The 18,170-nt window shown below is 42.2% G+C and overlaps 1 protein-coding gene across 1 annotated transcript in view; it reads right to left on the bottom strand.

Moving 5' to 3' along the window:
• The window catches only part of SVIL (supervillin), a gene marked incomplete at both ends in the record, with an annotated part of 103,075 nt that overhangs the window by 73,343 nt on the left and 11,562 nt on the right, over window positions 1-18,170 (bottom strand). The window contains 3 exons of the mRNA XM_079701204.1: window positions 10,414-11,089; window positions 13,969-14,120; window positions 14,235-14,292. Coding sequence (XP_079557330.1) covers window positions 10,414-11,089; window positions 13,969-14,120; window positions 14,235-14,292 — 886 coding nt within the window. The remainder of the gene's footprint in view (window positions 1-10,413; window positions 11,090-13,968; window positions 14,121-14,234; window positions 14,293-18,170) is intronic.

Here is an 18,170-nt window from a genome sequence, read left to right as displayed (position 1 = left end):
ACAGGATGCATCACCAACAAGGTCCTACTGCAGAGCACAGGGAACTGTATTCAATATCCTGTGATGAACCATCATGGAAAAGAAGATGAAAAAGAATGTGTGTGTGTATATATATATATATATATATATATATGTATGTATAACTGAATCCCTTTGCTGTACAGCAGAAATGAACACAACACTGTAAATCAACTCTACCTCAAAAAAATTAAAAAAAAAAATCTCACCGCCAGGTTATAGAGTGAAGCTTTCTTGAGTAATCAGAAGGTAGGGATAGAGTCTTCTTGGGGCAGAATCAAGATAAACACGTGAGAAAACCAGAGAAAACCAGTTTCTTCCAGGCTCCCTCGGGGCTAATCTCAGTGCTAAACGCCAAAGGCTGCAACCTCGGCCAAGAAAGGGTGAGAGGACGGAGGGCTGGAGGGAAGGGGTGAGTCTGCGGCAGGGGCTGGAGCGGCCTTCTGAGGGGGATCAATTTCCTGTTCCCGGATCCATTTGGGTTTCCACATCTCCTGCTTGGCTTCTAATGAAGTAACCAAGCAAAATAATGCAGGGATTCAACTGCCTTGGTCAGACACCAGCCTAGAATCAGCCTTTCGGGGCTGGAGACTGCATTGACAAGGCCCCCCCAGCAGCCAGCGGCTTTTCGGCTCACGTATCACGATCCCCACTCACAGCTGAACAGTACTCATGTGGACTCAAGACCACATACAAGGATTCTAAGCCCAGACAAAGTGGAAAGAGCCTGGTAGTATAAGCAAGGGCTGCTCCAAGCGTACTCTGCTGATTGGGGTCACTGGTCCACAGTGAGATGAAAGGCTTGGACCAGAATGTAAATGACCATCCCTGAGTCCGCTGTGCAGTTCAGTGACATCTTCTTCCCAGCACAACTTTCTTGAGGAAGGAAATGACCCAAGACTTACATTCCTTGCAAGTCCCTTATGTGTTGTGGGCTGATAAACCATTTGCAGATTGGCTATTTCAGGTGGCACTGCTACTGTCTCTTGACACTTTATGAAGACGTGGAAAACAGCAGAACATTCATTCAGAAATGACTGATGGAGCCCCCTGGTATGTGTTAGATGCTGGGAAGGAGATAGGAAAGTGACTGAGACATGGTATCTACCCTTCCTGTAAGGCTTCTACTAAAGCAATGCTATCACTGAGATCATCCTTACCAATCTTACAGATTGGCTTAATACCGATTCAAGGCGCCATGTTTGGGGGAATCCTGACAAAATCATGAACATCCTTTTCTGGGTGTGTCAGCTTTGTTGTAGGACGTTGGGCATTTAAATGTCCCTCTTCCTGAGACATGAGGTGCAGCTGAAGCTGCATTTGTGAGACACCTCATTTGGTTCCTGAGCTCTTTCTCTCCTTTCCCCCTTTTGGCAGAATCATCATCAACCAGAAGCCAGACTGGTAACACTAGGGCTCCCTGTACCAATTCAAGCTTCAGCTTTATAACCGTGCTGGGCAAAGGACAATCTGATAATGAGAAGAACAGACTGCTTTGGGAATCTAAGCACCATAGAATGTGTAAGAGACTCCCCAAATGACTCTGGTTTCTACTAAGACAGACAGAAGGTTATACAAACTTGGAGAGGTCAAGAAAGCAGGCAGATGGGGAGGTGGACTCTCTGAACGTGCTCTCATAGGTTGACAGCCCAAGAAGAATGAGATCCCCAGGTGTGAGCTGAGCACTGCAGAGCACAGGTGGGCCAGTGCTACCTGTGCTATTGACAGTTCATGTTCATTAATGTCCCCTAAGATTGGACTAGCCATTTTGGCAGTCAAATAAAGAACTTAGTGTCAACTAAAAGTTCTAGGTCTGTTTCCCATGAACCGTTATTAAATCAGGTTTCCCCAGTCCTGAACTTGTACACTGATTTTTTTTCCCCTTCTAAATACAGGACTTTCTTAAATTTCATCTTGTTAGTTTCCAGCCATCATTCCAGGTACATGTGCTCTTTTGCCTCCATGCTCCTGTTCTCTCTTGCTTCTCTCACTCTCTCCCTCCCTCTAATCTCTTCTCTCTCCATCCCTCCCTCTCCCCTCTCTCTCTTTTTTTCTATCATCAAATTTATTTACACAGTCCCTCCTCCAGAAATCTGACCACCCTACCACTGGCATCTCCCAGATCATCTAATGAAATGCCAAACAGGACCAAGTTAAGGACGAAGCCCAACTTGGAACCAGAGACTCCATCACCTCATGCCTGGGTAACTGCAACCACCTCTTTAGTGACCTCCCTGACTGGAATCAATTCTCCTTCAGACCAATCCCCCCCACTCCTCCAGAGCTATCTTTCTGAAGTACATCATCGAGCATACTTGTTTTAAAATCCTTCAGACACTTCCCACTGTACTGTCCCCAAGGAGAAGGCCAAACGCCTTGTCATAAGATGCTCCAGGGCTGGTCCCCACCTGGCTCTCCTGCTTCAGCCCGTCCCCCTCCTTCTAGGTCACCTGAAGCAGCCTCCCCTCCACGTCTAGCAAACTCACCACATCCTTAAGGACTTGGTTCAACTATGCCCGCTTCTCCAAGGGAGAAGGTTGGATACCTCATCTTGGTATATCTCCCACACTTAAAAAAAAATGACATGCCCACCCAAGAGCACAGCTCCTGGTACAAGACAGTTTTCTTAAACTACTTCAGAGCTGAAATTAACCCATAAATCAAGACTTCTGAGGTCTGGGTGGATGGACAGATATCTATTGAGTTTGAGTCCCCCCAGACTATATGTTTTCATTTTGTTGATGAGGATGAGGCTTTTAAATACCTTATGCAAATCCACATAAATGGTTTCTATAATATCCCTGACCTTCTTTCCTAAAGTTTCTAACCTTCAAAGGGCAAAAACAGCAAACCCTCTTTTCCACTATGATGGAAAATAGAACTGACATTAATAACAAGAGCAGCATATCACGGAAAGAACTCTAATGGATTCGGAGACCTTGAGTGATCGGATCCTGGACTCAGCTATATGGTCTGAATCCAGTTCCTTAAGTTCTTTAATCTTCAGAGTTTTTTTCATGTATAAAATAGATTTTAAAACTAAATAATCTCCCGGGTTACTTCCGGTTCTAAGAGTTTAAAATTCTTTATCATATAATATCTATTTTGTGGGGTCCTGGGGTGAGCCAGCTCTCCATAGGGCAGAGGTTACCTCTCGGGACAGGGCTATAGGATTACTGTGGATGAGATGGTGACCTTGAATGTAACAGAACTTTTTAATGATGTTGCAACTGTCTGGCAGAGAATTGTATCACGAAGAAATAAGAATTCACCCAAAGTTGTCAAAAACAGGAGTTGCTCTGGGTTTGTATCCCTAAGTATACAATATGATGACATGCTTTAACTCCCAATAACCCCTAAGAGTTAACAGACAAAAAAGTGCTTCCTGCCACCAAAATGAAGTCAAATCCAGCACAGTAAAATTAGTTTCACCCTGTGGGTGTCCAGCTCTAATTATATAACAGCTCCTAATTATAAAACATGATTCAGCTTAGGAAGAACAGTTATTAACTTCGGCATCTCATTAAAATTAAAAATTTATTTGCTGAAAGTTGTTTGTTTGGAAAAACTGCTAATGATTTCTTTGTATTCATTAGCAGTGAATATGTATGCTAATATTCATACATATTATGAATGAATATTATGAATGTGCAAAGGCACAAGCACACAGGCAAAATTTTACATTTTAAAATCTGGCAGACTTTTGCATTTTTAGGACATACCAGCTAGTGTTTGGTGTGACACAGTCTTATTTCATTCAATGGACAGAAATGGATACTTGCCAGTGAAAATAGAATAAAATGGAAAAAAATGGCAATGAGTTAACCATAAAAATAGCCCAAAGCTAGAAGAACAGGGCAAGGATTGATGTTTGGGGATACAGGGACTGAAAGGTGAAAGCGATCCTGTGATGATACGAAAACAGACACGTGAGAAGTACCCAGCGGTCTCTTTAGAGAGTAAATCCTCGGAGATCTCTGTTCTTATGACATTCTGCCCCGACGTAGAGTCTCTGTTAGGAACCTTCCTGCCCTGCTAGAGACAGGAGCTGACCCAGGAACACAGATGGTCCAGAGGTAGTTGCCTTCCTCAGCATCTCTCTAATTAACCAAAACAATGAGCTTCAGGCTCTGGAGATGGTTTTTAGATGCAAACCTCTCACTGGGAGATGCCCAAACAATCAGAAATAAAGGATAAAAACTCTAATTCAAAAAGATACGTGCACCCCTGCATTCATAGCAGCACTATTTACAACAGCCAAGACATGGAAACAACCTGTGTCCATCGACAGATGAATGGATGAAGAAGATGTGGTCTATATATGTGTGCGCGCACACACACACACACACACTGGAATATTACTCAGCCTTGAAAAAGTATGAAACAATGCCATTTGCAGCAATGTGGATGGTCCGAGAAATTATCATACTAAGTGAAGTCAGAAAGAGAAAGACAAATATCATATGACATCACTTATATGTGGAATCTAAAATATGACACAAATGAAGATATCTACAAAACAGAAAATGACCTACAGACATACAGATCAGACTTGTGGTAGCCAAAGGGGAGGTGGGGAAGGAGAGGAATGGACTGGGAATTTGGGATGAGCAGATGCAAACTATTATGTATATGATGGATAAACCACAAGGTCCTCCTGTAGAGCACAGGGAACTATATTCAATATCCTGTGATAAACCACAATGAAAAGAATATGAAAAAGAATATATACATGTATAACTGAATAACTGAATATATGTATATGTATAACTGAATATATATATAACTGAATGTATAACTTTCCTGTATAGCAGAAATTAAGACAACTTTGTAAGTCAACTAAACTTCAATAAAATTAAAAACAAAAGAAAACACAACAAAAAAAGGTTTTTGAATTAAAAAGAAAGAAAGAAAGAAAGAAAAACTGCAGCATAATCCCTGTTCATTCCTAGTTGGCCAGAGTCTGCAGGTCACAGTGTTGCAGAAACAGATCATTCTGGAGGATACCCTGGCCCACCTTCCTGGCCAATGCTCCATTGCCAGGGAAGCCCAGTCTAAACCATCAATCACCAATGGCGGCTGCCCCCGGTCAAATGTCAGCATCAGCTCTGCATGAAACCCCCATCATCATTTTCTGGCCACGAATGATACAGTTTGCTACATGGAGAACGTGTGATCGGGATCCCAGTAGAGTAATAAATAAACAAACAAACAAAAACAAGGGTTTTCCAGAGCAGGTCACCACTAGGAAATTAAGTGCGATTCTCTTCTTTCCAGTCACGTAGGGAAGTATAGATTCTCAGGAGAACAGCAGCTGTGGGACTCGGGGTAGTGAATGAGTCCCTTCACACACAGAAGTAACCGAGATGGTACATCTTATTGCTTTTAATATTAAGAGATATGCCAAGGAGCAAATTCAACAAGAGCTTTGAATTTAGGATTTCTAATAGAGCTCAGATTTTTAAAATTTTGAATAATAATTCATAGGCCCCCGATCCCTTTGAATTTTATTCTAAAATCCACAGTGGCTGAAGTAACAAAGAATGGTTCATATCAGTCACACCACCTCTTCAGAAAACATAGTTCTTGAAATCCCAGACTTACAGGATTTGGGGAATGGCGGCTGGGAGGTGTTTTATGCTCTATTACTGATATAATATAGCATATATATATACATACACACACACACACATGATGTGGTGTATATATATACTGCTCTGTTACTATGTACATTCTTAGTTTGCTACAGAACAATGTTTTCACCTGACTTCCTGGGAAACTAACAGGGTTTCTGAACTGAAGACCCTGTGACTAACATACACACACACACATATATTAACATACACACATACACACATTAACATACACACATACACATACATATGTTCTTTATCATATAAACTGAACATTAAATAATTCTAAAATAAACTTATTACTCAGCTAAATATTGCCCTGGAGATTGTTACTGAGCTTATAATGCTTAAAAACAGTATAGTACAGTGTAAGAACTAATGATTATTCTGTGTGTACATATATTTCTGCATTAGCATATATGAGAATATACAAAAACTATGCATTCGATATCTGGCTCACATTTGAAATTTAGGACACCACGGGCAGTCTTTTGATGTTATAATTCATGAGTGATGTATTCCTATTTAATTAATGAAACAAAAAGAGCCTCTTTCTTGTGAGCACAAAATGAAACGATGGAATGGGAATGACTTAATTCAGAGATGAATAGTTCCAAATCCTGGTAGAGCTGGGTGATGAAAGAGTAAAATACAGCAGTGAGAAAAATATTCCATTTCAGTGATAGGACAAATCCATGATTAAGTATGGTATTCAATTGTTTTGTTATTTGTAGATAATTATTTTTGGTCATTCCTTAACCTTCTCAACATCTCTGTCACATATTTCTAGGTCAGACACCATCTTATTTTCACTTATGGTTACTGGGTCACCGAGGGTTCTTTGGTTACTGTTTTAGTTCACAAAGTATTTTTGTCCTTCTTCTCCTCAAATGGAAGTGAGACAACAATGACCTTCTGACACCTGAATTTCCTGGCTCTGGAGAAAGGACAACTAGCAGAACGTTAATCCATTTAAATCCGTCTTTAAAAGGTGAATAAATAGAATCATTGCCAAATAAACCCCAATGCTATTTTAACATCATACCTGTCACACATTATTTTCCATCCTTTTTTAACGTAACTACATCTGAGGTATTTTCCTTATATGTATGAAATGATTTGTGTTTCTTTGCCTGTAAGTCATAGAATTGTATGCCTTGAGTGGCTTCAAAAAAAATAAGGCACGTGCTTCCTTGTGAACTCCTTTACAATTTCTCAATACTTTTAAGCCTTTCTTCCGTGAAAGTGTGGTGCTGTCAGGCTAAGGCTTACGAAAATTTCCAGGTAACATGCCTCTTCAAATAATCTAGAAGAAAATGGGCTCTTAAGATTTTAAGTGATATATATTTTTGAATATTGAGATTTTAACTCACAGAGAACTATTAAGAATCCTGTCATTTTACGTGGAATACTCAACATGGTTTTAATTATTATTACAACTGCTTCAAAATCTCATCTACTATATGTGATCTAGATGGTTAACCTAGACACCATGATAATAAACAGTTTTCATGATATGGCACTCAGAAATTAGATTCCTCATTATTTTTTAACCCATGTAACCAAACTGCGATGTTAAGTTTGTTTGTCCTGCTCACACAACCCATGAAGAGTTTGCTTTGATAGAGGGTAACTAACCCCAAAACACTGCTTCTACTATGAAAAGCAAACTTCCCAAACAACAGACTTACCTTTCATAGTACGAGACAATAGGTCGCTAAATTTTAAGCAGTTAAGTTCAAAGCCTGAACAAAGGCCCTCAAAATACAGTCAGGATCCATACTATTGAATTCTCTTAGGAACTAATATCCCTAAATATTCTAGTATAGATGATCAAGCAAGTGGTGACAGGTCTTGGGGTCAATATACTTCAATAACTAAAATAAGCTGCTTTAGATATATAACTGCCACATGAAGATGACCATATTTACTGTTCCAATGTGGAATAAACAGGAGTATTTTCCAACATCCTTTTTTTCTTCCAGAATAAATTTGCTTTATCTCGGGTTCTCATCCTTCCTCAATTCACCTGCAAAGCTAATGCTTGTTTGAACTGAAAAAATACACATCGGAGTCTGTCTAGACAACTACCCCAAACCGTTATGTAGGACGTTTAAGTAGATTGCATTTTAATTGGTCATCACACTTATTAGATTTAAATATCTAAACTGAACTTAAATTTAGATATTTAAATTGAGAAAGAAACACATATCCTCTCTGGCATCTGACTTTTTGATTTTATTCCTTTTCTGATTTTCCATAGGTTGACCCTATGACAGCAATTTCTCCTACTGGCTGATCTTTTCAAGGAGGTGCTCGTATACACAGCTGTTTTCTTAGCATGCCAATATACTTATAAAACATATGTTACAGTTATATTCAGCGTATATTACAGTCACACTTCATACCCTAAACTGAGACCCAGTGGAAATTGGTTAGTGGTGTCCTTCTGCTTTGTGACTTTAAATGACTGCAACAAAAACAATCGCACCAAAGTCTTGGGTATGACCACAGAAAAACAAAGAAAAACACAGTTGTTAAAGGTGAGCGAGAAACACAGTAAGAAGAAAGGTCATGAGGAGGACCTTCAAGATGGTGGAGGAGTAAGACATGGCAATCACCTTCCTCCCCACAAATACATCAAAAATACATCTACACGTAGAACAACTCCTACAGAACACCTACTGAATGCAGGCAGAAGACCTCACACTTCCCAAAACGCAAGAAACTCCCCACGTACCTGGCCGTGTGGCTGACAGGGTCTTGGTGCTCCAGTCGGGTGTCAGGCCTGAGCCTCTGAGGTGGGAGACCCGAGTTCAGGACACTGGACCACCAGAGACCTCCCAGTCCCATGTAGTATCAATTGGTGAGAGCTCTCCTAGAGATCTCCGTCTCAATGCTAAGACCCAGCTCCACCCAACGGCCAGCAAGCTCCAGTGCTGGACACCCCATGCCAAACAACTAGCAAGACAGGAACACAACCCCACCCATTAGCAGAGAGGCTGCCTAAAATCATACTAAGTTCACAGACACCCCAAAACACACCACGGGATGTGGACCTGCCCACCAGAAAGACAAGATCCAGCCTCATCCACCAGGACACAGGGACTAGTCCCCTCCATCAGGAAGCCTACACACACACTGAACCAATCTTACCCACTGGGGGCAGACACCAAAAACAATGGGAACTACGAACCTACAGCCTGTGAAAAGGAGACCCCAAACACAGTAAGTTAAGCAAAATGAGAAGACAGAAAAACACACAGCAGGAGAAGGAGCAAGATGAAAACCCACCAGACCAAACAAATGAAGAGGAAATAGGCAGTCTACCTGAAAAAGAATTCAGTGTAATGATAGTAAAGATGACCCAAAATCTTGGAAATAGAATGGAGAAAATACAAGAAACGTTTAACAAGGACCTAGAAGAACTAAAGAGCAAACAAACAATGATGGACACTACAATAAATGAAATTAAAAATTCTCTGGAAGGAGTCAATAGCAGAATAACTGAGGCAGAAGGTGAAATAGTGGAAATAACCACTGCAGAGCAGAATAAAGAAAAAAGAATGAAAAGAACTGAGGACAGTCTCAGAGACCTCTGGGACAACATTAAACACACCAACATTCGAATTATAGGGGTCCCAGAAGAAGAGGAAAAAGAAAGGGACTGAGAAAATATTTGAAGAGATTATAGTTGAAAACTTCCCTAATATGGGAAAGGAAATAGTCAATCAAGTCCAGGAAGTGCAGAGAGTCCCATACAGGATAAATCCAAGGAGAAATACGCCAAGACACATATTAATCAAACTGTCAAAAATTAAATACAAAGAAAACATATTAAAAGCAGCAAGGGAAAAACAACAAATAACACACAAGGGAATCCCCATAAGGTTAACAGCTGATCTTTCAGCAGAAACTCTGCAAGCCAGAAGGGACTGGCAGGACATATTTAAAGTGATGAAGGAGAAAAACCTGCAACCAAGATTACTCTACCCAGCAAGGATCTCATTCAGATTTGATGGAGAAATTAAAACCTTCACAGACAAGCAAAAGCTGAGAGAGTTCAGCACCACCAAACCAGCTTTACAACAAATGCTAAAGGATCTTCTCTAGGCAGGAAACACAAGAGAAGGAAAAGACCTACAATAAAAAACCCAAAACAGTTAAGAAAATGATCATAGGAACATACGATGTAGAGAATGGACTTGAGGACACAGGGAGGGGTAAGGGTAAGCTGGAACGAAGTGAGAGAGTGGCATGGACATATATACACTACCAAATGTAAAGTAGATAGCTAGTGGGAAGCAGCCGCATAGCACAGGGAGATCAGCTCGGTGCTTTGTGACCACCTAGAGGGGTGGGATAGGGAGGCTCAAGAGGGAGATGCAAGAGGGAAGATATATGGGGATAGATGTATACGTAAAGCTGATTCACTTTGTTATACAGCAGCAACTAACACAACAATGTAAAGCAATTATACTCCAATAAAGATGTTAAAATAAAAAAAGGTCCTCAAAGTGTGTCCCCATGATACCTGTTCAATTTATTCTTTTAAAAAAGAACACACCAAGAATTATATAAATAAAAAAGACCAGGAAGCTTTCTGCTTCCGTAGAACCTGTGTTGAGACTGCGGAAATTAAAAAACCATAAATCGCATTATTTCTGCGGTGAGCCCAGACTTCCACAGAGCACTGAGGACCCCCAGATCCCAGACACAGCGGTGGCAGAGGGGATGCAGGTATCCGCAGGTCATCGCTTACCTGGCTCGAGCCTCGGCGGGGAGCGGCAGGTCACCTGTGGAGTGGCTCGGAGAGGCAGGCTGCCCGGGTGATGGGCCGGGCAGGCTGTGCATTGGCTTTGGGGACCTTGGCACTTCACCGAGGGTGCAGTCTCGCCCAGAGAACGGGAAGGATGCGGATCCCTCCCCCGCGGGGGGCAGGTCTTGGGCTGGCCCGGTGGCACTGGGCTCTTGACCTCGTCTTTGGTTTTCTACGTTGAGCAGCACCTCTGTGTCGGAAACACCATCGCGCCGGTGGAGGGCATGGTCCTTGGACCCAGCCATGCAGCTCCTGAGCCCCGGGATCTCGGTCCTGGAGTAGGAAGCGCCCGAATCTTTGCTGGACTCAGCAGAGCGGTCACTTTTTCCTCCCCTTTTCTCAGCAGTCTCAGGGTCCTTCCTGGACTTGCTGTATCGAGATGGAGATTCGGCGTCGGCTTCCGGGTCCAGGGTGAGCCCATACTTCTCTGCCAGCTGCCGTCTCCTCTCTGCTTTGTACCTGGCGATCCTTTCGGCTTTGGACTCTAGGCTCTGGGTGTCCATGATGCTGGAACCGTAGGGGGAGTCACCATGGATGCCCAAGGATTCTGTGCAGTGTTTGGATCGAGTCTGCTTTTCTAAGGAAGAATCCAAAGTTTCTTCCTCTTCATTTGACTGGCCTACAAGAAGGTCACACACACAGATTTCAAGCAAATCATAAAATGTGGTTATTCTACTCTGTTCTGTACACAATACGTTCCGAGTGCCCAGGCTGCGAAGGTCCAATTTCTCACTTACGTGTAGCTGCCTAAAATGATTTACCTGGGATGTTGAAGAAGTTTGAGGTCTGCAGTGAAATACATAAAGGCTGTGATGTTCTATGGGCTGCATAAGCTGCGTCAAGCATGGCCTCAGCTAAAGCTCAGTCCCAACAGTCCTCACTCTAGTTCAGTGCCTATTTCCCCTTATTTACTTTTCTGCTTTTGAGTTTAATATTTCATGTGTGAGGCCAGAGGACGAGTTCAGACTCCTCTAGAAAAGATAACAGATATTCGAACTGCTGTAATTTGACGAGTGATGGATAGTGGTTTCATGGGAAACCACACTGGATCCGATAGTAACCATAACAATAATGGCCCATGTCAACATCCGCCAGGTGTGGCTGTGTTTTTCGTTTTTTTTTTTTTTTTTTTTTAACAGAAGTGGCTTTTTCCAATTATACTCTGCATGCTTGATGTTGAAAAGGTCTACAGTGAAAACATAGGAAGGTTAATCTCCAAATCACCAATAATCACTAACATATAATAATCAGTAATAAATAAATGGATAATTTGCTAAACTTTTCTATATACTCTTTCTAGTCTTTTATATAAGTGATTTCTTCTTTTTATATAAGTGATTTTTTTTCTATATAAAATAACTCATATTTTATGTAACCTTAATGTCCTACATAAAACATTTTTCTAAGTGTGGAAATCTTATTTTGAAGACATCATTTTATTTTAAGGCTTCATAATATTTCACACTATAGGCATTCCAGAATCGATTTAACCATTTTCATATTTCTGGGCACCTAAGTTGACTCTAACTTTTAATCCACCTTATTTTCTGATTACTATTACAAAAGATAGTTGCATAAAAGTGGAATTGCTTTATCAGTAGGTACATCATTTTAAGACACGTGCTAGACTGTCAAATTAATTTCTGTAAAGCCTGAATCGATTTACACTGGAACCTGCAATGTATGCTCTCTCACTAATACTGAGTGTTAATTTTAAAACTCGCCTTTGAGAATATGAAAAAGAATGTATACATATGTATAACTGCATCACTTTGCTGTACAGCAGAAATTAACACAACATTTTAAATCAAGTATACTTCAATAAAAAAATTTAAGAAAGCACATACATAATATATAAAACTATACACGAGACTAGCAAATAATCACATAATAATTTATTATCTATCTGTATCTGTTCTACTTCATCTTTATACCTCTATTTTGGATTTATATAAATAGTTCCACATTTTTTAAAATGCTTATCATGATGTCATGTTTCTCCAAAAAAATTTTTTTAATTATATTAAAAATTGCCTTTGATTACTAGAAAAAGAAGATGCATGCATTTTTCAATTATTTAGTAGCCACTTGTATCATTATCTTTTTCTTCTCTGGAAACTCTGGTCAAGCTTACTGCTCTATATTCTTTTGGTTCATAGTGTCATTTTTATTGTTTTGTGTAAAATTTTATAGGAATATGAGCTCTTTATCTTCTTCATGGATATTTTTAAACTTCCTTAATTTTTTGTGAAGTCAAAGATCTTCTTTGAACCACAGATGTTAATTACTATGTAGTCAAGTCAATTGACCTGGTCATTGGTGATTTCTACAGCTGTTTCAGTGTTTTGAAAGTCCTTTTCCATTCAGCTGGAACTAAATATTCACCTTTGTTTTCCTGTTTTTAATTATTCTCTTAAAATTAATCATGTGATTAATTGCACCTTATTTTTGTTTTGGGTAGGCAGTGAGGAGGGGGCATAGTCCCTCCCCCCTGCTATCCCATTTTTCCCATTACCGGTTTATTAAGTAATTCTTCCTTTTCTTACTAACGTGATGCTTCAATGACCATATACTATGTGGATTCACAGTTTATATCACTGGGGTTTATTTCTGGCCATATATCTTGGTACTCTGTCTACTCTTGCTTCTTCACGTATGTAAAAAAGAATCTTAGTTCTCTAGTTTTCTGACCACAGAAAACCAGAAACTGTAGAGACAGGCAAACTTATCACATCACGAAGGGAGACCAGCATCTCTCTCTGAGGAAGGAACCAGAAAACACTGGATATAAGAGCAGCAGCACAGAGCCGCAGAGCCAGGGCCGGGGAGGGCAGCCCCGAGTGCGTCGCCCTCTCCCAAGGTCACGTGGACTACCTGATGCTACACCAACATCTGAGTAACCAAGGAAAAGCTAAGTCATGCTTGACATGCTGTTTAATATGAAATAAATACACGATGTATTTAAAATTAATTACACCTATTAAAACAACTTAAATAGGATGTTTGTTGCATAAACACATAGAGTAAGAGCCCCAGTCATTCGAGGTCCAGCTTTGCTCTTCCATGCTCCCTGCCAAGAGCAATGCTGTCCTGTGCTGGGCATCTGGGCATTTTATTTAAACCTATTATAAGAGATGCCTGTCTTACTCAGCCCTTTTCCAAACAAACCTGAGGGTCTCTGACAGCTGGGGCCCTGAGGGGGTGGAGAGAGAGACACAGTTCCTGCCCTGGGATGGTCTGGGGTGGGGGGGTGGAGGTGTGGGAGACAAATGACTGGTCATTAGTTACCCAACTGGGGGGTCATTTCTCACTGCTGTGACACTGGAGGACCACACCTGGGAGGTGTGGCAGAGCTGACACAGGTGTTGCTGCTGGTTTGAACAAACACACAGATTTAATACACATTACATCTACACAATTCACACTCCTGGAACATCTCATTTTCCAGGAGTGCTGGATAGAAAAGGCTGATGACGGGCCACCGGGCCACAAGCTCACCGATGTGAGGACTGGCTGGGTCTGTGGCACGTGTGTATCTGGGCAGGTCCTCCTCCAGCAGATGATGACTCACTAAGCCCGTGCAGCTCTGCAAGAGGATGGGCTGCGTGTCGGTTTCAATTCCTTCTAGGCGCCTGGCAATTCTTTCTTTTCTGTGCAAGACACCAGCAAAGACGTGGTGAGCCACGGACATCAGTTCTCAGGCAACACTGGACACTGCTTTGCAAACTCTTCTATTTCCTAATTATGCACAACGAACATCTTACCTTTTCATGTCTGAAAATTCTTTCGTCTTTGGTTCAAAGAGTTTTCTTAATTCTGCAACTAAAATAAGACAAAAAAGAAGAAAAAGATAGTCCAGTATTTAGTCGCCATGCATTCATTTTATTCATTCATTCATTCTTGCAACATCTATTTATGGAACTCGTATTTCTGTTCATGGTTCTCATGCAACAGTGATACACAAGACGGACACAGTTCCTGCAGACTGTGGGGAGGCAGATGCCAGATGAGTACGTGTACACACACACACACACACACACACACGTCACAGGCTGGCCTAAGAAGTAAAACCATGGAGTAGTGAGTTCTGTTTCATCCAGGGGAGCCAGAGGAAGCCTAACCCTGAATCTCTCTCTCTAGCCAGCACAAATCTCACCATCTGTGTTTTAGTTTTATCAGGTTTAGCACAATAGTTCAAGCTTTCCATCATGCAAAACTGCAAACGTGCCAAAGTAGAGACTAAAGTACTATGAACCCCCGTGTACCACCAGCAAGCCCCACCGGTCAGGAGCTCACACCCCTCCTATGTCACCCATCGCTGACCTGTAAAGGTCTGTAACTACCTGGTGGGGTTTCTAACGGTGCGTGACTGCACACCTTGATCAACTACAGTTTAGATTAACCCAGTTCCTATGCCTCCCCTTACAGGCTTTCCCTGGGAGGAGATGTTAACATTTGCGTCCTGGCTGTAATTCAGGTGGACGATGGAAAATGTAATGACCCCTACCCTTCCGGCAACGCTGGGAGATCAGACGAGCATTCTGCTGATGTTGCGAGGGTCTCCCGTGACACTGGCCACAAGGATATTGCACTGAGAGGCCAAACAATGGTTTCTCTGGAGAAATGGCCAAACTTGGCAGAGAATCGAGGTCTCTGTCCTCGTCTCCTCCTCAATCACGTGAATTCTTAAGGGCTCATCTGAACCAGCTCCCACTGAGGTCCTAGGAACACAGAGCTGTGACGGCCCCGGGGCCCACGAAACATTGGCAAGGCTGAGTCAAAGCAGAAACTCACAGGATAGGGTATGAATGCACGGAATGTAATTTTCAGCTGCTTCAATTTCCATTTGATTTTTTAAGTGGTTATTTTTATTTTTGGCTCTGCCGCGCGGCTTGTGGGATCTCAGTTCCCCGACCAGGGACTGAACCCAATCCACGGCAGTGAGAGTCCTAACCACTGGGCCTCCAGGGAAGTCCCTAAGTGGTTATTTTTAGGAGTGAGTCAAAACCGCACATGTGCGTGCGCACACGACTTTTATACTGTCCTTTGATTGTGTTCAGAGATACCAGCCATCTTTCTATTTATTAATTTATTTTTAAACGACAGCCATCTGGATTGACTGTTTTCAAAAGACAGTTGGCTTCACAAGTCTCTCTGTCCAGTGGCCTTCGCAGGCACCAGAGCAGCTGGGGGTGGGCATCTGGCTTCTCGCGTTCCAGTGTAGAAGGCAAGGATTTGGTGACCGTGGTACCTCCTGTCTTTGGAGGAAGTGTGGCTTAGAGCAGTGTCCCAGGTAACAAATGAGCCCTAGTGAGACAATGGTGATAAAACTTTCATGGCTGGTAGCACATATTTTGAAAATATTTTCAAGGAGGAGTATCAATGAATTACTTAAACCCCAAAGCAGAGAATGGAGCTGTATCTTTCATAAAACTGCTCCAGAAGCAGTTGAAACCAAATTCCAAGGACTCCGAGAAGTCTGTCTTAAACCCATGCCCTCAGCCCGTAACAGAAATGGAGTATACGAATAGGGTCTGAGTAGTACAGTGGCATGTTGCCTTTTCTCCTAATGATTCCACTAGGCAGACGACGGTCTGAATGTGTGTGCGTCCCGCCCCCCAAATTCATACGTTGAAATCCTAACCCCCAGAGTGAAGGTATCAGGAGGTGGGCCAGGAGGTGGGGCCTTAGGGAGGTGATTAGGCTCCACCCTCATGGATGGGACCGATGCCCTCATGAATGGGACCGATGCCCTCATAAAGAGGCCGACAGAGCTCCCAAGCCCCATCACCATGTGAGGATGCCATGAGAAGCTGGCAGTCTGCAACCAGCAAGAGGGTCCTCAACAGAACCCGACCATGCTGTTGCCCTGATTTCGGACTTCTAGCCTCCAGAATGGTGAGCAATAAATTTCTGCTGTTTATAAACCATCCGAATGCACTAAGAGCAAGCATGAAAGATATGAATGTAATGCACACAGGGTGGCATATGATGCCCATGTCCACTGGGAAAAATTAAGTAGACTTCTCTGGGGCTAATTTGCGACTGAAAATCATTTTTATCTCATTAAAAGTTGAAAATTTTCTATAGAAGTTATGCAACTGAAAACACTTAAAGAAAAATCCAGTGAAAAAGCTACGCAACACGCTCCTTCCTGACATTTCTTACTTCCCATAACCTGGAAGGAAAGGTCAACGAGCGGGGAGACGATGTGAACGCCCCATCCGCTACAAAACCATCCTTTTCCTACGGCCTTTACGGCCCGGCTTCGATATTCTGTGAGGACTAAGAAAATATGACGAGGGGACGGACTGACGGTCAGAATAGAGAAACTGAACCCCAAGAAGTCTGGTGTAGTGAGAGAGGAAAGAGGGGGACAGGGCAGGTGAGTCAAATGACCCTGCTGTCCCCTTCTGGGCAAGACAGGCTGGGCCACCCGCCAGCGAACGCTGTCGTCCGGTGGTCATTCACTGCTGGGTAGACGGCGTCTTAGGATAATATTGAGCTGACGCACAAGGTCTCGGGGTGCTGGCTCTGGAGCAGATCACAGATCACCATGGGGGCGCTACAGGCCTCTCCAGTGGGACACTTCTTGCTCGTGAGCCCTCTTCTGTGGGGTGTTGAGGACCCCTGGCTCCCCTGCCAAAAGCCAAATCAACCCCAGGTGCAACGCCACAAACATGCTCCCAGATGATTCCAAAGCCCCCTCCGGATGCTACCATCCCGCACTGATCCCAGGACAGAGAGGACAAGGATAACACACAGGCAGCCTGCTCACGAGATGTCCTCCACACCCTGGGTTATGGTGACCACAGACACCACTAGCCAAGCACTGCCTTCTTTTCAATCAAGCCTAGATTCAAGCTCAAAACCAGTTCAAGGCTTATAACCTTAGAGTCCTCTCTGATCATTGACTGAGGAACAAAATAAGGTCATAAATCAAGCTATACTTTAAATGGGCCCGTGAGCTTGTTAATTCTTCATGGAAATCTACAGTGCATCTTCTGGGAAAATAAAAAATTCCTCCAGTAAATAAGTGACCTCAGTCTATTCTTTCTAACAAATTAATTCTTGAGGACCAAGACCTGCCTCACTCCTACAGACATGAGATAACAGAGAAAAGAAATGGTGTGGAAGGCAAAAAGAAGGAACAGAGAGACATCTGGAGTTTGGTCTCCTTTCTCCAAGTCTACCCTTTAAAAGCAAAGTTAGTAAAACACACATGTAACATAATTACTCTGGTACAGCTATTCCATGTGAAAACATGTCGGTTGTATAAAAGAGAAGGATGCTTTATGTGAATGGCTGATGTGTGTGTGTACTTTTTTCATTCCTTTCCAGGAAACAGAAAACCTTCATACGGGCACGTGCAGTCCTTGTTAGGCACCCCCCCTGAGTTTTGGTTGGGTTTATTATAAAGCACTGGAAAAGAAGCTAATACTAAAAAATCATGGAAATTGTCCCGACTGTGGAAACATGTCATCACTCCACGTATCAGGTATAGAGACCACGGACTGTTCTACCACTGTTATCTTCTGATTGCCAGTCCTGAATATAGTTTATTATTATTTATAATCTCCCAAAAGGTTTCCTTCCTTTAAAATTTTTATATAATTTCAGACTCAGAAAAATTAAAAGACATCTTTCATATGTTAACATTTGTCACTACATTTGATTGATTTTTTTACCCTCTTTTTCTC

Source organism: Hyperoodon ampullatus (assembly GCF_949752795.1).
Source record: "Hyperoodon ampullatus genome assembly, chromosome: 3".
Taxonomy (NCBI): domain Eukaryota; kingdom Metazoa; phylum Chordata; class Mammalia; order Artiodactyla; family Ziphiidae; genus Hyperoodon; species Hyperoodon ampullatus.
Note: the sequence above shows the minus strand (reverse complement) of the source record. Positions and strands in the feature narration are given on the sequence as shown.